Source organism: Aulonocara stuartgranti, assembly GCF_965226115.1.
Source record: "Aulonocara stuartgranti genome assembly, chromosome: 15".
NCBI lineage: Eukaryota > Metazoa > Chordata > Actinopteri > Cichliformes > Cichlidae > Aulonocara > Aulonocara stuartgranti.
The window spans coordinates 16345730-16372552 of NC_138951.1; the positions used below are offsets into that span (position 1 = coordinate 16345730).

General features: G+C 37.7%; 1 protein-coding gene across 3 annotated transcripts in view; it reads left to right on the top strand.

Moving 5' to 3' along the window:
• lama2 (laminin, alpha 2) overlaps positions 1-26823 on the top strand; it is a 233467-nt gene that overhangs the window by 29194 nt on the left and 177450 nt on the right. For all 3 annotated transcript variants that reach the window (XM_082506113.1, XM_082506112.1, XM_082506111.1), the window contains exons 2-3: positions 16354-16524; positions 19649-19761. In XM_082506113.1, the coding sequence (XP_082362239.1) occupies positions 16354-16524; positions 19649-19761 (284 nt within the window). The remainder of the gene's footprint in view (positions 1-16353; positions 16525-19648; positions 19762-26823) is intronic.

Sequence of the window (26823 nt, forward strand, 5' to 3'; positions counted from 1 at the left end):
GTATGGATTGGGTGTGTATATGTGAGAGAGCAGTTGGAGGGGGCTGCAGGATAGATTTACTGCTGACTGGTCTGAACTCAGCTATATCACTTCAAACACTTATCCAGGAGTTATTGCACATAAACATTCTCCCTGCTACCCTTTGCCTTTAATTCTTTTTTATTTTTTTAAACATACTGTACAGGCCTTGGATCCATTTGTTACTAGAATACTATGGTATTCAATTACAAAACCTGCCTAATTAAAGAAATACATTTTGCAATTGGCTGCTCTGATTTCCGCAAATGTTAACTGTCCTTTCATGGAAGTAGTCAACTAAATGTTGGTGTCATGCGAAATGGTATGCATGGACACCAGTAGCAGCGATAGTCTTAGCCAAATAATTTACGGTACAGTGCACCTTTTTGCATTTCTCAATAGATACAAAATATCAAAATTTACCTAATTTTAAAAATCTGGCATCAGTTATGATGCCAAGGTATAGTGTTACAGTGTGGATATGCTGTCGGTGCTTGTTGCATTAGCTATAATAGAATCATCCCTTTGCAAAAGTAGTAGTTAGCAAGTTATTTCCAGAGGTATAGCATTTATCTAGGGCTTTTCAACTCAGATTGTCTTACTTTTAAAATATTGTCTAGAAATTTTGGGTTGGAAATAAGTGCAACGATTTATTGAAACTTGTGCAAACATACAAGGAAGTACAGTATATGAGGTTTAAAAAGAGTTTGTATAATTCTAAAGAGCTTCAAAGTTAATATTTCGTATGTTCAACTTTAAAACAGCCTGAACTCTTTCTACCTTATTTCTTTTTTCAGTTGTATCAGAATCACAGTTGGCTCATGGCACTTTATATTGTAAGGTAATGACCCTGAAACAATAACTCTGTAAGTCAAGCTTTCTTGCGATTTCTGTAAGTAATCTTCAATAATAGTACGGAAGGCTTCTTGAAGGACACTCAAAGCTTTTCTTTGGATGCTGGGTGGCTTTTATTCCATTTTCTGTCAAGACGACCCCACACTGTTTCAATAATGTTGAGGTCCGGGCTATGGACAGGCCAATGATTTCCATTGTATGTTTTTCTGTGTAATTTTGGTTAAGATCTACTTTTTGCAATTTCATCTTTTACTGGGCTGCACTGACTTTCACTGAAATGTTGTTTATGCAGTATTCATCAAACTTCTCAAAGCCTCGAGGAAAGAATTTACATTAATTACCTCATTAAACTAAAGTTGATCAAATGAGCCAAACAGACAAATCGGACATTTGTGTACTAGTCTGTGAAATTAAGGACCCCAGGAAATTCTGACACTGATAATCGTGTTTATGTTTATGTGCCTGGATGCTTGACAGTTTTGAGAAAACAGAACTTAAGCAGACATACTGTTGGATAAAAAGGAGTTTTGATATTTAGTTCAGACCGCAGCCGAAATGATATATTGTCAAAGCGCACCACTCCCCATTTTGTAATTTAGCCTACATCCTGGTCTGAAGAATTAATTTGTGAGTAGACCTCCTGGGAGATGCTCACCCTCCAGTCTGGAGCAGACAGTTCATTGACACTGGGTTTGTGAGTTCCTAAGAGTGTGTTTAAGTAGGGGATTAACTGTCTATAACTTAGCGGTTTTCCTGTTTAGTCTGGGTTTATGACCGTCTGGAAGAGGACAGCTTTCGCAAAAATCTACCATACAGACACACACAAATTCACACACAAATTCACACACAGATGCACATACTTAAGCCCACGTGCCTCTTCCTCTTCGGCTCTGTAATGACTGTGTGTGGCCATCTGGAAAAATACAACATTTGAGTCAGTAATTTCCTAAAATTTGGGCCAGTTGTAATTAGTAAAAAGAAGCTTCACGCTCCAATGAACATTGAAGTGTTAATATGTGACTTCTTACTGTGAAAGTACAGCAGTTACATTGACTCGTAGGTGAAATAGTTCAGAGATAGCTGGTGTTGTTTGTAGTTTTAGTTTAGGAGCTTTTAGACCAGTAAAAAACGTGATGTGTGGGAAGGGACAAAAAAAAAGAGGCAGAAATGAAATTTTATTGAAACAGAAATGAGATAAAAGAGATCCCACAGCCTCTTTCTTTCTTTTTAAAATAATTTTCTGCATTTATTTTCTTTTTGTAATAAGTCATTCATCACTCTCTTTCAAGTCAGTGTGACTATCTGCCTGCATTTCCTTTGGAGCTCCATTACTGTTGGGAACCCACACAGAGACACACACACACTGACACACACTCTCCCAGGGCAAGAAGTCCTAGTGAGAGCAGGATGTTGACTTAGTTTTCATTTCAGCTTTCTATGAGAACCCCGGAGGTCGACAGAAGAGGGGCCAACACGTGTAAAGCTGGAGACAGAAGAAGGGGAACAAAACTATAGATTAATGTATATTTTCTCACTCTTATCACCCCAGAGAAGCAATAACAAGAGAGCTCAAAGTGCATATTTATTTTCAGCAATGGTATTGAGGGATACAATTCAAGAAAACAACTTGGGGAAAGCAGACACAGAGAATATGCAAGCACAAACACAGATTTGCCTTGAGTTTATGAGTATTGTATGATGAAAAATCGCATATTTTATCGTTTGGCTCATACGGTAACATAGATAATGGGACTTTTCTGAAAGACTCTTTGAATGAAATACACTTTAAAATGAATGTGTTCAATGTGACACTAAAGACAGTGACAGAGTGACACATAAAGACGCTTTTCAAGTGCTACAGTAATGACAATGTCATAAAAAATGCCCATAAAAACTGAAAGGCACTACTATCGTGCATATCAATTCATTTTCTCAGCGTAACATGTTTGGGTAATATTTCTAAAATCCTTTGACTGTCAACATTGTCTTAAAATCAGCCTTAAGATTGCTGAGGTCAACTCATAGCATTATGGTGACTGAATTCAACCATATCAAATAAACTGACTCATGGGGACCAAATTGGAAATTTATCAAACATGTCTGTGAATGGGCAGCACGGTGGCACGGTGGTTAGCACTGTTGCCGCACAGCAAGAAGGTCCTGAGTTCAATTCCTCCATCAGGCCGGGGTCTTTCTGTGTGGAGTTTGCATGTTCTCCCCGTGTTTGCGTGTGAATGTGCGAGTGAATGTGAGTGCGAATGGTTGTCTGTCCCTGTGTGTTGGCCCTGCGACAGACTGGCGACCCGTCCAGGGTGTACCCCGCCTCTCGCCCTATGACAGCTGGGATAGGCTCCAGCGCCCCCCGCGACCCTGAAAAGGATAAGCGGAAGCGAATGGATGGATGTCTGTGAATTATGTTACTATGGAAACAACATGCAGTAACCAAGGAACACTGATGGTCATGCATGGGCGAAAACGCTCCAATGTTAGTATTTAACCTTTTCTTTGATCTGAGTTATGCTGAACATAAGTCTTGATAAATACTATGAGAATTCATGATTTGCACGTGTATGTATGTGTGTGAAGCAACCAGGGATCGAACCACAAGCGTTCTGATTACTAGATGATCTGGTCTAACTCTGGAGCCACAGCCACCTTAAAATATAATAATATATGTTCCATATAATAAAACCTGTTAGTTGAAATCTTTAAGCAGATATTTCGCTTTTTCATGTTGCCCGGCCTCAAATTAAATGCCGTGCTGTGAACTTTGCTGTTATTTACCCATTTCCTCACTTGTCCACACCTCACCTTCCCTGATTTCTTATTACTGATTGGCTCCTGTGTTACTTTGTCTCTTAATTAAAATCACCTATACAGCAGATATTGCTTAAGGACCTCCCCTTTTATTAAGTCTCAGCAACGGGTGTGTGAGTTTGTTGTTTATTATTAGTTAGATTAACTAATAACCTTACTTATCATTAAATTACTGACCAAAAGTCTAGTCTTTTTTGTGTCTTTTTAAGAGTTTGTAGTTAATGTGTGTCTTTTCCCTATAGTTAAAACTGCTTTTCTTTTAAAACTAAAAATAAACTTAAAACACAGAAGCAGTATTGTTGGCTGTATTTATATGTATTCTGATACATGATAATAAGCCAGTTCCTGTGAAATAGCTGATAACTTTTTGGTTTGAGTAGTCTGGGTCACAATAAAGTATACGTATATATTTTAACAGTTAGATTTTAAGACCAGTGATTTACAAAACAAACATCTAGCTATTTATACGAACTAACTACTGGAAAATGATGACATTTCGAATCTTCACGATTAAGATAAAAAACAATTACATGCTATATATGCCACTATATTTGCACAGTTTAGTGATTAGTCAGTTTGTCACACTTGGATCTTTTTCCATTTTAAATTCGTACTTAAAAGATTTTTTTCTTTAAACTTGAGCCCTTAAAAGTTATGCTGCATTTATTTCAATTCGCAGTTAATGAAGACTATCTTCCTTTAGATAAGGATGGTGGCTGTTTGTTAGCAATGGATGACTGAGTGTATTTTTCTTTCCTATATAATAAGTAATTTAGACCATGCCTATTCAACTACGAAGTTAGTTGGGCCAGATTTTCAAACCGAGGAATTTATCTGGGCCAGATATTTTTTTTGAAGCCAGTAAGCAGCAGATCATGATCAATTTCAAGCCCACATAACTGTACTGAAAAACAAGTTTTTTTTTTTTATTCCTTTTCCCCTATAAATCTGGTGGTGACCTCTCACAAATGCACACCAAAAGGTCCATTTAAAAAAAAGGGAGCTATAACTAAACTATTTTTTGCACATTTGAAATAATAATAATAATAACAATAACAAAAAACATTTTGATAATTCCCTTTCAAATTAAAATAAATATTTTGCTGACCACTCACTTTTCCTGCCATGGATGGAGCCCCATCGGTCACAAGTATACAGACACGCTTCATATCCAGACCATTTTCCTCAAAAAGAGCTTAAATCTTTTCAAACATCATTTCGCCAGCTGTGTGTCCCTCTAACGGTAGTAAACCGAGCAATTTCCCATCCAAAAAACGGACATATATGCATAACTGTGCATTATCAGTTCTGTCTGTGATCTCCTGCTATAGACATTACATCAGTTTTCTTCAGGTCATCTAACAGCATTTCAAACTCGTCTGATGCCAGAACTTCAACTCTACGAATATTTGAACTGTCCTACAGGGGTACGTTTTTAATAGCAGATGTCACACTCACTTTTCACCGCATCCACCACGGCCAGCATGCAGTATTTCATTGTTTCAGAATCTGTGAAAGGCCTTTTCTTCTTCGCCAAGAAGCAAACACGAAGGGAAGATGCTGCAGCTCTCTCTTGGGCTGTACAGGACCCTCACCATGGTACAACTCCGGTTGTAAGATTATTAAACTCGGTAAAATGAATAAGTATTTGTCAGTCCAGGCAGGGTTAAACCGACAGTTTTCATTGTCAATTTTGCGCTTTTGGAGTGAGAAAGACATGCTGTTGTCGCATCATATATTACGATGATTGTTTAATAAGTTTACATCACGGTGTATTGTGGGTTAAATATTGCTAGGCTACTAGGAGTGTTGCATTCACAGTCTACACTACGCTGTAGGAATTTTTAATTTTTTAAAAATTAATTAACGAATTCATTTTTTGCGTTTTCTCTGTGTTTCTGCCAGGACCACAGGCAGGGCCACTCGCAGGTTGCTTCTGGGCCGCATTTGGCCCGCGGGCCGCCATTTGAATAGGCTTGATTTAGACAAAGTGCTACCTGTTAGGTTCCTTCCTGTAGAGCTATGTGTAACAGGAGGAAACTTTGCAATTATAATTTAATCATTCGGTTGCATTATTTTACTAAGGTCTCCAAGTGTTATGTTGATGTTACACTTAATGATCACTTTCTTTATTGGAAACATGCTTTGCTGTACCTTAGTTCTGTGTGCAGATGCCTGCCTGTACCCTGTGTCACCTTGTTAACTGAGACAGAAAATTATTTATGCCTTATTTGTATTTATTTATTTATTTTACCAGGGTTTCAGTCATGACTCAGGCTATCATCTCGCCCACCTTCAGTAACAAAATTAGGATATGGTCTTGAGAACACGTTATTTTCATCTAGCCTGACATATGACGAACTGACGAGTTATAGTCAGTTTAAGCTTCTGAAAAGGGGCCATGGCGTGTGTTTCTGATTCATAAATTTTCAGTTTCTCCTTGATGAAAAACAAACATTGATGTAATGAAGCAGATACGTGGCCACCAAAAATTGTTTTGTCTTAAAGGAAAAACTGAATCATTGATATTAACCACATGGCTCTGGTCATGAGCAGATGCGGGCACTGCAGCCAGAATCAATTAGCAGAAGCTTTGGTCCCTCATTCTGATGGAAAATTTGATATATCCAGATAACAAGATAATTAAGTTTTGATTTTGATGCTGCTGAAGTCGAAATAGCTGCTGCTGATCTCACCTTCATGTGGACATTTTGGTGATATTTGGTACAAATCTGGGCATGCATTGAAATCTCCTGTCCTTATTAAACTGTTAAAACCCCATTTCCTGGATTGCCTTGTTTACCAAGCTCAAACGAAGGAGAGAAATCATATTTCTGGTGTTTCGAGCACAGCTGAGCTACAGTAACAAAGCTGATTAGATTTTTTAGGAGAGATCCTCATGAAGCTGAAGATGAGTCCAGCACTGATTAGTGTCTCTCTATTTATTTTTTATCTTTTTTGCTGGAAATTAATTTGCGTGTTAGGTGCATATGCATCTTATGAATAATATCTCTGTGAGACTGGATATAGAGTAATTTTCTATATTTTTGCATATGTATTTTACAGAGTTTAAAGCTCTGCGCCTCGGTTTTTCATCTTTTTGCTTATGTAAATATCTTTATATAAAGGTTATGTGTGTGCATATACAGGATTATTGCAGTCTCATTCCTCTTCTAGCCCTCGCCCTTTTTAAACAACACTTCATCTTTCTCTGGGAATCCCTCCATCCATCTATTTGCTCTCCATCAATCTTTCTATCTTTTCTTCCATCCATATCTCGCTCTCACCCTCTAAGCACTCAGGGTGGAGGGAGAGATGGAAAGTTACAGAGAGAGAGAGAGAGAGATACAGAGAGAGAGATGATCCTGTCTTTTTCAACCTCCTCCTTATTCCATCAAGCATACATCTAGCCTCAAAACTCAACAATAACACATCCATCACACACACACACATAAGGCACACGCACAGACGCAGAGCAAGGCGAGCAGTGCCGAGTCATCTTCTATTATGACAGAAAAAGCAAATAAAGTTTTATTCCTAATGCAATAAAAAACCTTTATAAGATAAAAAAAGAATATGCTATCGTCCCGAACTTGTGGAAATCTGATCAGTGTGACCATTTTCCCCTTAGATTTAATGTAGACTCCTATGTTAATGACCCATGTTACTACATTGATGAACGGTTCAGTAGCCTGACTTTTGAAAACTCTGCTTGTGTGCACTTGAGCATGTGTGCCCGCCTCAATTACATATATGTAAAAAAGCATAAATATAGAAGATAAATAAAAGAAGGTGAGAGGTGTTTGAGGAGCTTTCAGTAATATTTTACATTAACAGGTGGGTTGGTTTGCTCAGTTGACACAGACGTTATATAAGTTCATGTGCTGATGAAGGACTCAAGATTTTGACTGAATTGCATAGGAACATGTAGACTATTTGAATATAGACAATATCATCTCAGTTTTTGTGCTCGACATCCTTTAAGGGCTCACAGTTGTGCTCATTGTGTAGCTCTCTGGCTGTCAAAATAGAAAGTTTATGAGAATCCGACCAACACAGAGACCACAAAGGCGCTCTATTGTGCAGCCTGCCAGAAAAAAACAATCACGTGTCACCCAGTGGTGGTGACCCGATGCATAGTTCAAATACTAAGTTTGAAAAGTTGGCTTGAAAAAGTCAAGAAATATGGATGTTCACCACAAAGAGGAAAATGTACAAGGAAAAAGATAAAGTTCAAAGAATGAACAACAAGATACCCTGACCGTGGCTGGAGTTGATAGTGTTCATGGTTTTTCAAACTATGTTTCACACAATTATAAAAAAAAGTGTTTTGTGTATCTGGATTGCTGTCTTTCCTCAGCGAGGGATAGGCTAAAGTACCAGCAAAAGCACATATTTTTGCAGTATTTCTCATGTTTTTCATAGTAAATGTAGCAATAGCTATGCTCCTTCAAACTCCTGTTGGTGTTGGTACTGACTAATAATCATAATTCAATTTCTTTGTAAGTGCACTTGAGGAGACTGGGAACTGGGAAAAAAGGTCAAAGTTCAAAAGTTTAAAAAGTAAACTTGATTAACACAAATTTTTAATGGTAACAACCATTTTTTGTTTTTTTTGTTTTTTTTTTTGTTTTTACCTAGCTATATCAGTATGTAAGCCCGTTTCCGCCCACACAAAGCCCCCCCCCCAAAGTATCCGTAACTCAAAATGTCGAGTTATTAACTCAGAATTTCAACTTATTTTCTCGAAATTTTGACTTATCAACTTTAAATTTTGAGAAAAGTAACTTTTCAGAGAGTTAGCTTTGCTAATCAGTAATATACGTGGAATGCGCACTCAAATTGGCGCTTTCGAGAGTACGTTTGCTGATAGTAACGCCATGTGATTCAGCTAATAACTCAAGGATTTCATCATTTGTGAAGCCACGCTGAAAATAATCAGCAATTTGTGCATTCATGACTGGCTGTAATACTAGTAGCTTAGCTCTAGCATTTGTAGCTGAGGGTTTCAGCTTCCGGCTAACAAGGAGATGATGTGATTCACGTAGATTACTGATTGGAAACTCTAACTCAAAATTTCAAGTTATCAACTCAAAATTTTGAGTCAGTCAAAATTAAAGTCAAAATTTCGAGCTACTTTTGTCAAAATTTCGTATTAATAAGTCGAACTTTTGAGAAAGATAACTCGAGTTATGGATACTTTTTTGTGTGTGGCAGATATGGGCTTCCATAATATCAGCCTTCAATACTAGCAAAACATCGAAAGTTTAGGACATTGACAACTCCTTGGGCAATGACACCGCCCAGCTTTCCCTAGGTATACTTATGCATTTTGACAGTATTAAAATTTAGAGCCAGTATGGCAATAAATCCTCGGAGACTTCTGGTTAACAGAGCGTAGATGGAGGAGGATAGAGAGGCCGACAGACAGACAGACACACAGACAGGCAGGTTGCCATAGTTATCAGAGCAGAGAGAAAAGAGTGGAAGGTGATGAACCTTCGTAGGTGTGTGTATGTGAGAGGCATCCACGGACCCGTAGGCAGACAATCATTGTGTCCTTGTCATTCAGTGAATCTGAAATGTGAACCCTCGTCTTTATCCAGCGCTCTCTGTTTCTCTGTTATCTCACCTTATTGTTCAACATAAAAGGCATGAGAGAAAAAACTTATCACCGTCTGAAGTCACAGTCGGACACATGATCAGAACTAACCAAGAATTTTGATGTTGCTCTAACAGCCAGCAACCCATAAAAGTCCCCAAAGTAAAGATCATTCAAATATCCTTGTTTTATTTCTTTAAAGCTGGAATGTTTTTCTTCTCTGCAACATGAAAATTGAAATGTAAGGGTTGTTGGGTTAAGATTAAGTTTATGTGGTGAGGGTCGACTGCTTGAATGTAGCACGGTGCAAGGTCTCAGAGCCTCTGCCCACAGTGCTGAGTTCTTTTCGTTCGCTCATTGAAAAAGTTCTGTTTCCTATTAGAGCTGTGTAGGTTGGATTTATGCTTGAATAATTTCCTGTTAATAACTCACATTGTTTTACTTCATTCGCTGTTCGTTGCATGCCACCTGCCACCAATGAGACAATCAGCCTCCTTGCTGTTTCACTTTGTTTATGGACAGATGTTTTAGAACTTCTTGAAGCTTTTTAGACGTTCTCCACTGATTTGCTTGTGATTTTTTATTCTGAAAATCTCTCTTTGTTCTTAGTTGGCTATTTGTTTTGGTTTTTTTGGTTTTTTTTTTTACATTTCTTTGTATTGTTTACCACACTGACTCAGGGGTGTACTACAAAGTGACGTTAATGGATTAGCAGCTATGTAGATCTTAGAGTCAAAGCTTTTTTTAATGCCTCTCTTTTTACCTGTCTAAATCACTGTGGTAACTTATACTGCAGCACCTGGTTTATAGCAGATTACATTCAAAGTTATAGTTTAAAATTGGCTTGAAGTACCACGATTTCACTAATTATTTTACTTTCATTATTTGCATGTGTTAAGTGTGATGTAGATTCTTTATTGGCCACGAAGGAAGCCCAGCTGTAAAATTTCAAGAGTTCTAGCTTTGCACTGCCATTGCATTGGAATGTTTTTATATTTGATTCTAAGTTTCTGCTAATTCTCTTTCCCACAATTACAGCTACTAGAACACAAAGTAGAAAATTAATCAGTTATATTTGTTTGCTGGTCATTAAAAATTTTAATTCATCAATAGTGGTGATCTAATGATTTTCTTGTTTCCTTTATTTAGACTATAAGATGGTAACTTTTAATTTTTAACTGTATTTTATGTTCTTTATAGATTTCTATAAAAATAAATAAAGTTTATTATTTCTGTCAACTTCTTATCATCATTATCTGATAATGTCCTTCACTGGAGTAGGGACACTCATAGGGATCATTTTATGTGGACAAGAAGAGTCATGAGTCTAATGAAATCTGGCTGTGTTGAAATTCCTTAATAGTATAAACCACTCCGATGGCCTGCGTATGACCTCTTAAGAGCAGTTCACAGCAAAATGACCACAACATGTACACCGAACCTAAATTTGATGACAGGCTGATGAGATGAAAATGGTACTTCTGTCTAATTATAAGACTTATCCAATTCAGGAAGATAGATTACCCAGAGAGGAGCCAATGCCAGTCACTTGTTGGATTTGAACCCAGGACAGTACCAATCACTGTAGCATCAGTGAATTTAATCTGACCACCAGTATTTCCCAGCTCGCTTGAAAGACAAAGCCAATACAGTTAGACACGGAAAAAAATGAAGTTCTCTTTTAAGCCCATATGGAAAATATATATATAAATCTTATAAAGTTTGTATATGTCTTGTGTGAATCTTGTATGAAAAGCACACAAGAGTGAAAACAGATATAAGAGCTCTTGAAAAATTATATAATGAAACTTGTATGTTTTGGATACTTACTAAAACAATATATGAAAGTAATGAGAAAGTGGCCACTTTCATGAGTAAATCATATAAGTTTTTACTATTTCTTTTCCATATGGGAGACCACGTGTGAATCTGTAAATCAGACATGAAGAAGTGATAAAAAGCTAAGGGTAATAGCTGTCTCAAATCAAGTTGAAAATTCCACAGTCTCCCACACACACTTGTATCTAGAGACTCTTCCAGGTTGTGAATCAAAACCCCAGGAATAAGTAGAATGTTGGCTTGATTTCCTGGCAGTTATAAACGGTGTGGACAATAACCATAAAAATATGTTCATGAAGACATTTTTTTTTATTGTGCAGTAAGACCTTAAACTAAGTTTTATACTCGGGTCTTGGTTGTCTATGTTGACCACAAAAGAATGCAATCTCTTTTTTCTTCCTTACCTCTGTGGTATGTATATACAGGTCTTGAATGCCATTGCTTTTTTTTTTTTTAGAGCTTTATCTCTTCCCTGTTGCCAGTGTTCAAACTGAGAATAAGTGAACAAAAGAGTGCTTTTGAAGGAGTTCAGACTGCTCTCCACTGACTGTGTTCTTTGAAAGGTTGACCAAATATCAGACTAATCTTGAGGCATCAAAAAAGAAATCTCAGAAATTCACAAAGAATCACAGTGAATAGATTAAATTGAAAAGATTTTGATAGCAAATCTATAAAAGTGGCTGCATTATCATTCCAGGGTTCAGAGAGAGACAAAGAGGAGTTGCACTTAGACTGTTTGATTGTGAGTTGAGATTTAGGCATTTGTGACTGTGGGACTATTTGTTTGAACACTTTGTTGAATAAGCTTAGGAAAATGAATTTATATTAAGTACAGCAACCTAATTCGCAACAAATAAAGCATAAAAAATAAATGTGGTGTATTAATGCATGATTCTGTTTTATTTCAAGCCGGCATATTTCCCACAAAAGGTGCAGCTCGTGCACATGTTGCAGGTCATGTTAAAACTGCACATCCCATCTTTGTTGGAAGGATTCAGGGGAATTACTCTTGGAACAAAAAAAAAATCCTGGGGAAGTCTGCACATGCCTCCTGTAGCTTTCCAAACAATCAAAATTTTTACATGAATCGTTTTAAATGCTTTGCTCTGACTGCAGCTACAAATAAGCACAGTGGGTAGCTGCCTAGAATGGTCATTTTGGCTAACTGCATAGGGATCTACATCTGGGTCACCTCACCTGCTGGCTGACTTCAATGGTTATTTTGACAGCAGTTATGTTCGAAATCAAACGGTGTGACTGCTCAAACCGCAGAACAGCTGATCAGTGATTTTACCATCATCACACCCTCCAGAAGTTACACATTAAATGACGACTGATTTGGAGAAAAATTGGGCCAACTCTAAAATTTATTTGGGGCTAAAAGTCTGTATGGTATCCTTGCAAGGTTTCTGTGACTAAAATGCACATTTTCTGTTAAATCAAATGTGTTTCAATACATTACAGCTCGAGGAATTTGATTAACTATAAATATTTTGTGTGCTTCAGTGCTTTAAGGTGAATTAAAACCCCTAGAATATGTAATACAGGAGGAATAAATACGGGACTTTGTGTTATTACTCATTGAGAAGCTGGTTAAAATATTTATCCGTGACGTTTCCTTTATTTAAAAAAGTCGTAATGGAAGTCTGGGCTTCTTAAGTGGCAGGGGATTCTCAGATATCATTACTAAAAGCGTGGGAAACACGTGTGCATGTGATATGTTGTGAGTATTCGTATGAGAATGTGTGCGCATATGTGAGAGAGACTTTGGGTGTCTTAGATGTTTTTCACAGTTCATCTGTCTTGACATCTGGCCAAACAGCTGGACTCATCTGGACAAACACTCACAGACAGTCCACGCTTTTCCAAGTGCTTCTCCTCTCAGACTTCCTTACACTTTTCCTCTCCTTCTTACTCACCCTTGATTTGTTTGTCTCCCATGTGCACGATATGGTACATTTATATTTATCTATTTTTCATTGTGTATACATGCACATGTTCTTTAACTTGTTTTCTTAAACTTTAATTGTAATGTCTAGTGTAACATAGTATATTTATGTGTTTATCTGTGCATGATTTCCAGAAAGGAAATGTGAACCATATGTAGGCCATGTTCAGCATTCCAGGACTTTAAGTTCAACAAGCTTGCCATTCATAGTGAACACTCTGTGATCTCTTAGGGACAGCTGATACTGGCCAATGTTCCATCCTTGTACTGCAACATGTAAAATGCAGCTTTTGATATCTTGAATGGAAGTTCTGGTTAAACACTGAACAGTTATAAACCTTGGTTGGTTTTTACATTTTAGCTTTACATGCATAGCAAAATAGTAATTTTGATTATTTTTTTTAAGAATTGAATTAATGATTTAATTGATAAATTCTTTTTGAAAACGGTCTCTTTTTTGTTAAAAAACTGAGTGTTATTTCAGGCAGACCGTCAGCGGCTCAGTGCCAGCCCACATCAACTGAGGGTTTGGCTGATGTCCTTTTTTGCATCCAACTGTCAAGTCTAATATAGGGTATGTTATTTAAACTGCCCACAGTTGCTGTGCCTCTGCAAGCCACTTCGCAACTCACTCCAATCCCAGGTCCTCTGTTCAAGCTTTATCTGACTTATCCGTGTCATAGTTGTTTCTGTAGGAGGTCTCTGCTATATTGGTATCCCTCAAAAGCAAGTCATTATATCTCAAGGAAAATTCCAGTAATTTTATGTCAATAGGTAGGGGTGGGGGGGAAAAAATCGATACTGTGTAGTATCGTGATATTTTGTTTGCTAATAATGTATCGATACAGGAACAGCAGAAATCGATATTTTGTTACAAAAAAGGTTTTTGTGGACTGGAACATGCTCTGACTTCAGAGCATGTTGATCCTTTTTCTGAGCAAGAATCCTGACATTCCTTCAATGTCCAAATGTGTTTAACTTGTTTTTTGGCAGCAATAAACATGACAGTTTACTTATTTTAATTTAAGACATGTTTTATTTTAATTAAGTTTAAAACTTTTTTATTTAATGTAAAATTGTATTTTGTTTTAATTTACTTTCAAATTCTTCAGTTGCTGAATGGGCTGCATAGTTTTCATAAATTGCATAGTTCAGAATAGCTATAATTGGACTAGACTATAATACAAACCGTTCAGTTTGTCAACAATAAAACTGACTGAAATGAGAGAAAGACTGAGTGTGAGACTTTGATATTAGATAAAATTAATATTGATAAAGTTTACCTTTATGTACAGAATCTGAATATCGCAAAATATTTTAAAAAATTGCAATAATATTGTATCGTGCGTTAAGTATTGTGATAATATCGTATCGTGGGATGTATGGTGATTCCCACCTCTATCAATAGGGAGAGATCACTTAGAAGACTTGAACATGATTTATTGAGATTGAGAAATTAATGTGTTTGGTAATTAGACATCATGGCAGAACAGACTCCCAGTGGTGATAGGATTTAAGACAGGAGCCCCCGGAGTCTAGACGCTGGTGGTGGTGAAGATGAAGACTGAGGCTTAGATGAAGCTCTGATGGGGAGGAGGTTAGTTGCACTGACGGTGGGCAAGAAGATGACTGGACCAGAGTCATGATGTCAGTACTGAGATTGACAGCTTGGGAAAGTGGTAGTGATGTTGTATTTTGAAATATGCTTTTTAAAGCTTTAAGCCCTGCTTTTTCAGTAACGTGTCTATCCACTGTTGCTCAGTTAAACTTATGCAGTGTAACTGGTGATTGCTGCAGCCATTCTCAGTTGAAACATTTACTTTTAGATTGCACAAAACTAGCGACTAATATTCAACTGTATGTTTTTGGTAAAACACATTTGCCATTTCCAGCAGTTTTGGTGCACAGTATTGTTCCCAAAGTGAACTGTCACTGAAGGTTGACAGTATTCTAGCTTCCTGGCTCCATGACATATATGGTCTTGTCTCATTGTATCCACTAGGGAAATTAAATGCATCAGGATGGATTTCCATCAATCCATTCATATGATATTTTACGTCATTTAAACATTTATTGATTAAATATGTAGATTATTTGAAAACTAACTGAATGATAATAGGTCTTAGGGATGAACAGAGTGGTGTCATCCTTACATAGATGGATAAATGTGCTGAATGTGCATAAATATGACCTATTGTGGAATAAATTATGGCAGTGAGTGGTATATCATACGTTTGGTCTTCACATTTATCCTTGATATCTGGCTTGTTGCATTTTCTTTCTGCATAAAACATCCAAGTTTCCTGAATGTCCTTCCTGCTTGAATGAACCTGGTCTCACAAGATTACCATAACAATAAGGTTGAAAACAAAGTCCTGTTAGCTCAGTATAACTTTATTAATGGATTCCAAGAATATCCTGGAAAAAAAATTGGAGGATTTTCCATAATGTATGTCCTCTCCTAGTTTACATTCTGTGGCTCCAGCAGTGAAAAATGTCCATGGTCAGAAAATGAAAGTTGCTTGAACAACATAATGCAAATGAACAGTTTTGAAACAAAAGTACAAAATTGCTCAAAGTCTGCACAGTGGAAAGCGTGCCAGAAAATATTCTGTCCATGCTTCTTTTATCAAAAGATAAAGTGATTACAGCCATTTCTATCTGTTGATGTTAAATGATGTTAACTGCTTTTGACTGCACTGAAAATACACCCAAATTAAATAGCTCGGATGATGCGAAACCCTTGCCCTCCCCCTCATGTTCCAGGCTAATTACTCATAACCTCAGTACAACAGAAATACAGGCATCATTTTGATTTGAAATACAAAACCTAAATGCAAATCAGGATGTGCTGTTCCTAACAACCCCCCACGGTAGCATTTGGCAATTGCCCACCTTTTATTTTATGCTTTGACTAAGAAATCCAGCCTGGCCTCATTTGAAGTGCTCTGAACGGACTTTGATGTGTGATTAACGAAGATCTGAATGCACAATAACATAGAACTTGCTTCGAAGTTATCATGTACTGTGTTCTTTTCTTTTTTAGATATGTTGAAAACGAGTGAACTAACTTTTGAAATATTGTAATTTTTTTATTGGATAGTTGATGTAGGTTTGCTTTTTATTTCAAATTTTTTAAGATATAAAAAAAAAGTAGAAGGTATATGCAGGCATCAGTACTAATGCATAAAGCTCTTTAACTTTCAAAAGTTGCATCTGTATGCAATTATCCAATTACCCATGTCTGTTTTCTTTCTTTTTTTTTCTTCCCCAGGTCTGTTTCCAGCTGTGTTGAATCTAGCGACTATGGCTAATATAACAACCAATGCTACCTGTGGTTCAACTGGTCCAGAAATGTTCTGCAAGCTTGTGGAGCACGTTCCAGGACAGCCTGTTAGAAATGCACAGTGTCGAATCTGCAACCAAAGGAGTGCAAATCCCATGGGTAAGGAAGAGTCACATCCACATGAGACTTATAGTCTTAGTGATTACAACAATTAATCATTTTACATTAGTTAATTAGACTATGATTGGCCAGATGTTAACCAATCATTTTGTCTAAAACGATAATTATAGAACAAAACGAGGAATCAATTGCAACATGACAAGACGACAATACAAAATTAGCCTGCACTCATTATTCAAGTAGTCTACCAGACTGTCATAATACAATGGATCAATAATTCAATTAACCGCTCAGCCAGTCAAATACCCAATCAGTTTGTCAGTGAAGCACTCCATCATTAACTAGTATCCAGTGATTAGTCAACAAACCAATTAGTCAGCCATCAGTCAGCCAGTTCATTGTTGGTGTTATTCATTAAATGGAGCCCATCCTTTTCTTTATTTTCTTATTGTATACTCTTACATTGGCGCATATTCATATAGTGATGGGCCATGGTTTAAAATAATGAGGTCAACGTGTATCCATAGTAGCCTAGTGCTTAGTCTTTAGCGTGCTCTCAACATGAGGTTTTAGAGCTTTGTTTTTTTTTAACTTGTGGCTCTTTTTGTCCTTTTGAGCAGATATCTTTAATTACATTTTAAATATATACCATCAAATCACAACAGCAGTTTCCTCAGTGCACTTTATATTGTAAGGTAGAGATGCTACAATACTACAAGGAGAACCAGGCTCAGCGGCTATCTGCCACAACAATCCTTAATATGTTCATTGACAGTGTGTTCAGTATGTTCAAATAACAACTAGCTGTATTTTGGTAGGGTATGTAGATCACTTCTTGGCTGTGTAAAGTGAGTTAAGGGGGGGTCAACCATCAGGTTGCCCAACATTCAGAAATGGCCCACTGCTTATAAAAGCACTAAAAGAGCAGTTGACAGTTGGTGGGTGAAATTTAAAAAAACCTCTTTGCTGTTGCTTTGGTCCTTGTATTTTGTGTAGAAAACAATATATTGTCTGCAAACACTCACCAACTGCTTGCCAAGTAGTAGTAAAACTGAAAAGTGCAACTCAACATATTGGTTTTAGAGACTTGTAACAACTTTAGTTTGAAGGTCAACACTTGGCAAGTCGGCATCTTTTATGCAAACTACGGGTGATTACACCAACCTACTAGTAAACCCAGAAATCACAAGGAGCTTTTTGGCGCAGGGCTCTCTTTGTGACTGATTTCAACAGAAAGCTCTAGCATCCACCAGCTGGTCTGGGAATTTTTTTTTTCTAGGACGTAGCTTCAGTTTTAAAATAAAGTTTATATGTCGTCATCTACAGGTAACTTTGTAAGAAAGCATTTACCCTAGGTCAGGGGTCAGCAACCTTTAGGACCCAAAGAGCCACTTGGACCTGGTTTCCACGCAAAAGAAAACACTGGGAGCCGCAAATACTTTTTGACATCTAAAATGAAGATAACACTGTATATATTGTTTTTTACCTTTATGCTTTGTGTGAACAACTAAGGTGTGTTGCTTATGAAATCCATGAAGTGCTACAGAGAAAGTTACATTTTATTTATGTAATTAACACATTTTGAAGAAATATAACAAAAGGAAAGACACCCAGCTGAACTAAAATGATCCATGTGGCAAACAAAAACTGTTGTGAGCCGCCACCCTTATATCGGCTTTGGGCTTTTGGAGCCTTGACCTGACTTTTAAAAAATAATTGGAAAAAAAGCACTATGCTGCTGAAAAATGAAAAATAGATATTTGCAAAATTCTGCCTAAATATGTATTTTACCATGTTAAGGTGTGTGGCGGGGCGTGGTCTGCAGCGCCGCTGCAGGGGAGGCGGACGCACCTGAGCGGCACCCGCAATCACGCCTCGCCGCCTTAACGTCTGTGCTATCTATGCTGTTGTTGGTGTATGTCGGGCTGTGGGCTGAAAAGCTACAGCCGGCTGTATGCGTACAGCAACCCTGTATGAAAAGTGGTCAACCAAGAGATGCTGAAAAACATGTTCATGCAAACATCGTCGGGTCTGCCGTGTTTACAATGGGACTTCTGCTCCTGAACCTCTGTGCACAGCGTCTGCAAATCAGGGCTGTACGAAGTCACTTTCATCTTTACGCAGGACTGTAAGCTGTCATCTGTGAGGCGTGAGCGGTGTTTGTTTTTAACATAGTTCACGGTGGAGCTGCTGACATAATGTGGATCCGAAGATCCATAATTGACCTACCTGGGATTAAAAATCTCGATAAATGCACGGCGTTTCTGCGGGTACACCGGCTCCCACGAGTGTGACGCTTATTTTGAACGATGAAAAAATAATAAAATATAATTTTATTTTTATATTTCAATATCACAATAATCTTCCAATTTAGAAGTACAAGTTAAAAAAAAGAACTAACATAAATAAAATACACTTCAGCTAAATACTTCTAATTTATTTTACCAAACCACGCCGAGCCACAGTATAAGTATAAGCCGCAGGTTGCCGACCCCTGCCCTAGGTGAATATTCATTTTCTATATCGTGGTTTTAGTGTTTTGTCCATTCTTTATTTGCTTTCTGTAAAATAATTTTCTTTACTGTGTTCTTCTAATGCCACACAGCAGGGTAGGAAAGAGCAAGATAAGTACAATACCTTTATTTTGTTATAGATCATTTCCATTACTTTTAACTGAAATGTCACAGGTAAGTAGCCAGATGACTGACAGGTGCCAGTCAAGCTGAAAAAACATGTCTGCTCTTAAAAACCTTCATTAACACACCTATAAGCACCAAAACGATTCTGCATATAACGCATAAATAAAATGCTTGATTGTGACCTTTGCTTTATAATAAATTATAGTGGCGATGCATTTTTATCTTCCTGCTCTATTAAAACTGTTCTATAGACTTGTAATAGCACCCAGAAGAAGACTGTGCAAATGCACTGACATTTTTTCTTATTCAGAAGTGAAATCAAATATTACTAAATGGGAAGGAAATCTATTACTACTTCTTTTACGAGGTGGACAAATGTGCTTTTGATATCTGGCTTTGAACGTCTCAAATGCCAGGGTGGAGAAAAATTGTAGAGTACTACATTTTCACTTTAGAACAATGTAGAATGCAAGATGAAAATACCTGAGATATTTAAAATAAACTGTTTCTGTGTGTGCTTACAGAACATCATCCCGTAGAGTATGCCATAGATGGAACCAATCGTTGGTGGCAGAGTCCGTCGATAAAGAATGGAATGGAGTACCACTATGTGACAATCACACTGGACTTGAAACAGGTAGAAAACACACATTCATTATGAGTGAAACGCTGTTCACGTACTTTCACTGCATGCCTCTTTTCTGTTTTATTTATTTATTTGTATTGAACCGGGTTACTTGTCTTTATCAGCTTGCATCATCAAATTTAAGCATTGATTTTCTAAGGTACAAAGTCTTAGAATAACAAACGGGCAGCAGTTTCATCATTCGACAGATTCCTTTAGTGATGACACACGTGCATAATTCGCCAATATAGAAATAATGTCAGCAGACACCCAAGAACACACACAAGCACATATTATATAGGAGAAATGTACAACTTTTCCTCATTTTATACCTGATTGTCAGCACCCGGGGTACCAGAGACTAGGAGGTAGGAATCACAAGCCCTGATTTCTGTTTGCAGATACAGACGTAATAAAAGATGGTTGGGCTCACCTCGAAGTCACTCGCTGGTTGGCAAATCCAAATCATGTTACAAAGCCTTGAGTGTTTTCACCATCACTTTATGTTTTGAAATCAGATGTGACAAGCGAGGAGTGGATGTGAGTGTGAAAATGCATGCTTGTTGGCTAAAGACTTGTCAGTCACAAGTTTTCATCAAATGAACATTTCCTGGATCCTTTCTGATCTGACATTTCAACTCAATCACTCAATTAGTCATTAATTGAGTGACTGAGTACAAAAAGCCATCAGGAAGCCTGAGCTTGGGACTGTACCAGAGACTTGTGTAAGACCAGGAGGTACAGATAAGATTTTCTATATCTGTGTTTGTTTTTTGTTTCTAAATACTGTCTAGCTTTATATGTTGGAGAAGTGGAGGCAGGGTGGGATGCTTAAAGATGGCTGGTTTCAGATGCAGCATTAACTAAGGGGCTGCACCAGGGCTGGCATAAGCTTAAAATATTTTTTAATCGGGAATTATTCCTCCATTCTCTGTGAGGTTTCATTCATGTCATTTTCATTCTTTAAGGTAAATAACCACATGCTTGTAATTGCAATTACTGCATGTAAAATTGAAATCCTTATAAAATTAATAATTTACTAATTACTGCCCAACCTTTCATACTTAGCCCAAAACATGCAGCAATAAATGCATAGCTGTGACCCAATAATTCAGCTTTGTGACAGGTTTATTTATTTATTTATTTAGGACAGTGCATGTTAATGAACATAAATGTAAAAAAAAAAAAATTACATGAATGTAAACATGCCAGATTATAGCCAAGGGCTAATTTCCATCTGTTGTCCTTAAGCATAAAAAATAGACATAATAATTCATAAAAATTCATCATTCATTCATAATAAAAACTCCATCACCAAACTTACACATACACACCATTCTGTTCCCAAATAAAACATTAAAACTATACAACTCATACATGATCACACACTTGATTTGTCCATACCCAGTTTTTAACCTTTGCCTTAAACAAATTGAGTGTAGAGCATTCTCTAATGGGTTGAGGAAGACTGTTCCACAGATGGCCTCCCTTGACAGAGAGGACGTTCTGCCCAAATGCTGTCTGTCTGTGGGGTATAAACAAGTCTCCTCGGATTGTAGCTCGAGTGGTCCTGTCTGAGCTTTCTTTATGCCAAATGAACTGCTTTAGTGGTGGTGGAGCAAGGGAGTGTAAGACTTTATATATTAAACACACTCTTTTAAGTTTCACTAAGTTATTGAAGTTCAGTAATTTATGTTTTTAGGTTTGTGATGTGATATCAAACCGCTTTTTAAAAAAAAATGAATAAAGGGCAAAATCCTCTTTATCAAGGGGTATTTAAGGGGTATTCAATGTAGTCCAAGCAGAAATTCTAAGTACACAAATGCTCATGCATGTGTGCTATTGCAGCATGTTCATTCTCTGAAGGCGCACCTTCACTTGATGCCGCATCAGAAATGTGTCTTGTCAGTACAGTGGAACCCCGACTTACAAAATTAATTCGTTCCCGAGGGTCTTTCGTAAGTCGAAGCACCGATCGTGCGTTTTGACTGAGGCCATGCTGAACGATAGGCTATAGGCTAATCCTAACTAGAACAACAATACGTTGTTCAAGTGGAACAGCGAAGCGCAAGTACGGAAGCCAAGGGGTTGTCACTAGGGGTGGGTTTTGATAATCGATTTATCGATTAAAATAGATTCTGGCTTGGATAACGTGATATCGATTCATTAAAATCCTGAATCGATTTTTTAATATAAATTTATTTTACCTGAAACGCCAGAATCTCAGGTGAAACCTCACAAAATTTTAACAACCACCAAACAGCTAAAACAGTGAATGAGAGCAGGAACACGTGCACATAAATGTAAACACAAAGCGCGGACCGCAGATCAGAATCAGTGAGATGTGGCTTTCTCACCCAATGGCACGGACACGGTCGGGGCTGAAAGCCGACAGCTCGCTGATTCTGATCTGTCGGCGGGTCCGCGCTTTGTGTTTACGCCCTTTTTGCGCTGATTCTAAAGCTGTTAGTTTTATCTCTCTCCAAACAATACTGACTGAACCAGCAGCAAAAGAAGCAGCAAACTATGCTTCACATAAACATTGTCATGGACTCCCTCTGACTTTTGGTGTTTTGCTTCCAACATGATAAAATCAGACATCATGCACAGCTCTCTCTCTCTCTCTCTCTCTGTACTTCAAGAACAGTTTCCCGTCTATCCCCAAAATCTGTTTTCTGCATTATTCGCTTGCTTGTTACGCACAAGTCTACTGTTGTTTACAGCGCTGTCGGCCGCTGTTTTTTTCCTTTTACTTACTTCCGAAAAGAAAACCTAATTTCTGCTGTTCAATGGGCTTCAAATGCAAAACGCTTAGCTGTGTCTCTAATAAAACTGCTGTAACTTCAGAGGTAACGTTCATATGTTGATTAATCGTTTTCTTTCGTTTTTGATGTACTGCAGAATATTTTTATAAAATCCAGGCCAGGAAAATCACTTTCATGTTTTTCTGTGTTTTATCTTCAGCTACTTTGACACAAAGACATCTGCTGTGATGCTCACACCTTTCATAAAGTCTTGCGAGTGTCAGCTTCCATTTTATAGATACAAAAATATGTAAATGTACTGATCTGAATTATAATATTTCTGACTGTCTGAGGCAAAATTTCCCAGATACAAATCGAATTGAATCGAATCGTGGATCGAATCGTTTCGGGACCTTGTGAATCAGAATCGAATCGATTCTAGAAATCAGTGACGATACCCAGCCCTAGTTGTCACATGATTCGGAAGGCATTGTGGGCATTGTAGGCTCAGCCAATCAGAGCCAGTGGATTTTGTTACTCGGGCATTTTGCCGTAACATGGGCAAAAATATTGCTGTTCAGTGCCTTCGTGACTTGAATTTTTCGTGAAACGGGGTATTCGTAACTCGGGGTTCCACTGTATATAAACATCAATCGCTGTTTGCAATGTCCCTTTTTTTACACACTTTTTTCATTTGTTAAGGTTCATTTAACAGCTTCAGAATCATTATTTAATTGCTGTGTTGTATAAGTGTATTATACATTCAGACATACAGATATTTAAAAACTCTTACTAAAAGGAATATGTTTCACTAGACATGTATACCTTTTTTTTTTTTAATTTTCGCTCAGTTTACTTTTAGTTTTAGAAGTAATATTTAGCTTTTCCTAAATTGATTTATATGGAGATCCACAATCTCAGCTTTCCATTAGAATCAGACGTACTCACACAAATGCTTATTTTAATGAGTCAAATTCTTTTCATTTGCTTTCTGTTTGTGCACATATGATTGGATTCACACTGAGCGCAGATGCATTCAGCTGCCAGGTGCTTGATCCATCAAGCTCATCCCTTTTCTGCCACTGTGTTCCTTTTCCGTCAGGATGTTGCACGTACAAACACTGTCTTCCCAGAGCTACATTAACACCCTGTGCTGCATGCTGTCATGGTCAGCTTAGCTTGGATTTTATTTTCTCTGCAATTAAAGTGATTACTGCAGTTAGTCATTTAAAGGTGCGGTGTACAAAATGTGTCATTGATATGTCATCAGGGTTTTAAGCTACACAGAACTGTTTCAGTAGAGCTGGAATTAGTTAAACCAACTTTGCTATTAATCACTTCATAATCTTGTGTGCCACGCTTTAAATATTGGCTTCCATTTTTGACTTGGAAAGCTTGGCAGGAATCTCTGTGATTGAGTGGCTGTGTACTGGCATGGGCTGATTTAGGACATTTAGTTTAGTTTAGAAGTGTGATTAAATAGATAAGACTGCCAGATTGTAATTATATAGATGTTATGAGAATAAAAGTAATGAGAATAGAAGATTTAGTTTATGAGAATCCATGGCTTCATTAAGAGAAGTCAGTCAAAAATTGGTCTAAAAGTAAAAAAAAAAAAAAAAGAGATTAATTTTAGATGTCTAATAAAAACACCAATATTCATGAAAAAGCTGAAAACTAACTCGGGTTAACAATTTCTGATTTTCTGATCCCTATTTGACTTTATTAAGTATGTTTTTGATGTCAGCCGATCAAAATTCATACTTTACTATTATAGGGTTATGTAAAAAAATCCAGGTCTAGAAATTGTAACTTGCTCATCCCTTCTGGCGCCTGTTATAGTGGACTGGAAATATGTCTTTAAATTCATTTTAAACATATAAAGAAGAAACAGCAGTTAACCTCCAGCCTTTTTACACATCTAATGCATCCTTTTCTCTTTCTAATCCATGTGATGCGTTCATGGTGCAGATGTAAAGTTGCGGTTGTGATTCTGTCCTAAATCGAAGAAGAAAAATTAGAGTTATTTAAAAGTTGCATTTAAATACTTTACTAGGCAGTTTGCTACAGTTTAGTAGAGGCTGATTAAAGGTTAGTTCGGAGTTCTGAGGTGACGTTTGTAGTAATGTGCTAAGTTGGACTGATTCTGGACAGACTGTGGCGTTCATAGGTTATATTGAGGCCTTTCGTATGTAAGCTGATGATACTGATTAGATTCTGCATTATCTGCTGTCTAAGGATTGGGCTCAACCATGATACCTCATTTAACATCTGCTGAAATTTAAATCCAGGTAACTAAATCCATAAAGAGAAGTAAACCTCTGCAGCAGTGCAGGTCAGCTTGTCAGAGCCTAAACACAAAGAAAATCTACCAAAAAAGTTATTACATGACTTATTTCTAACTAGTTATTTAACCTCATGCCGCACTGCTCCACCTGATCTACAAAAGGCTGCAAAAGTGTAAAATGGAGCAGCAGAACTGTGGAATAAAAATAAATAATTAAATAAACAAGATAAAGTGAAAAGACAGACATGGAGCAGAGAAATTATGAAAATGATGATGACTGAAAAAGAATCTGTTAATTTAATGGCAGTACATTGCTCCAAAAATAATTGGATCACATGTTTTTCAAATGGAATTTAAAGTTTTTTGTTATAATAAAAATAAAGTAATTTTTATATGGCAACGTCTTGCAAATAATGTTTGTTTCAGTCAAATATATCCGGAGTTAATAAAATGGACTTGGGTTATTCAAATCAGTTAATAGTCTGGTGGTGACTGCTGTCTTGTGGCTCATTAAAATCAAACTGCTAACTAGCAGTGCTGTGCTCTATTCATAGAGGATATTTGTCATAACACTAATAGAAATTGCAGGTGGTGGTAGTAGATTTCACTTTTACTTCACAGGTAAACTGGACCCGTTTGACTGACAAAACATAATCAATGGGAAATCATCAAAGAACTGAAATTACAGCAACTAGCTGTATCCACAACAAGCAGAATAAAACCCTCCTAGTTGCCTTTTTTCAAATTTTAAGATTTCTATTCTAACATAATCCCACACGTTTAAGACAATGATGGATGAAAGTGGATGTGATGGAATGACCCTCACAGTTTAAAGTGTAGTTTGTTAAGCGAAATGACAACAAAAAAGTAGTGAAACAAACAAAAAGTAAGAGTTGAATACTGATGTCACATATGAATATTGTAGTATTTCTGGTCAGAGTCCTACTATTCATACTGAATTTAGAGCCACAAAGAAAACTGCAACAAAGTGAGGCAAATGTGAAGAGTGCTTTTTCCTTTTCTTGCTTGCTCTTTTTTTCCTGAACGTAATTACAGCCCTGCACAGGAAGAAGAGTAACAGCCATCTTGAAATAATAATGACTTTAGGCCCATCAATCACACCTTTCACCACTGTGGTGCGTCTACTGAATAAATATTAAGGCTTCAGTGGTCTCACAAATACACACACGCACACACACCTGTCTCTGGAGTTGTCACGGGGGTGGAACGGACTCAGGCGCAGACTGAGGTAGCACAGTTCAACGACACTTTATTAATCACACTGGTGCGCTATATACACGTGAAGGGAGGGGGGAAACACCAGGGTCCCGGGGATCAATAGGCTGGGGAGACACTTCTTCGCACTCGCTCTGCTCCCTGTCCAAACAGTCTCCACACAAGCAGCTCAGCTCACTCTCCTACTCACGGGGTCCAGGGGTCACAAAAGGGCTGATCCAGGTAAACCTGTTTACACAGACGAGGGTAAGTCGAAGGCAAACACGGGAACAGTAGAATCGCAAGGAAGCCAGGAACCAGGGCACCCTGACGAAAAGTGGGCTACTGGAACAAGAAGGCATCGGTGGGCAAGAGACGAAAACAGGGCGTTGTTGGAATGCTACTACGCAAGTAACCCCGGCGGAAGGGGCTACATGAATAGGATGAGGGACCTATGGATTCTTCGATACCCAACATCCACAATGACGGCGAAACAACTAGTAGCTCAGTGTTCCAACATTCGAAAGAAGGGACTGCTCTCACAGCTAGAGATTGACGAGGTACAACACAAATGCTACGGCAAGGAGGAGTAAGGACGCCAGGTCAGGGGGGAGATATCATCACCCCCACCCGAGATTGGGTACATAGCCCCAAGTGCGATAGGAGAAGGATCGTTGAGTGCGAGAGGAACTGACCTGAAAAATAGGATCATGGCCAAGCTTGAAACCTGGATCCCCCGTAGCCGGTTACCAAGATTACGTGAAGTACCCTAAGAAGGTCTGCTAGATGATGTTAATGCAGCACTACGGGCAATACCTACAACCACGA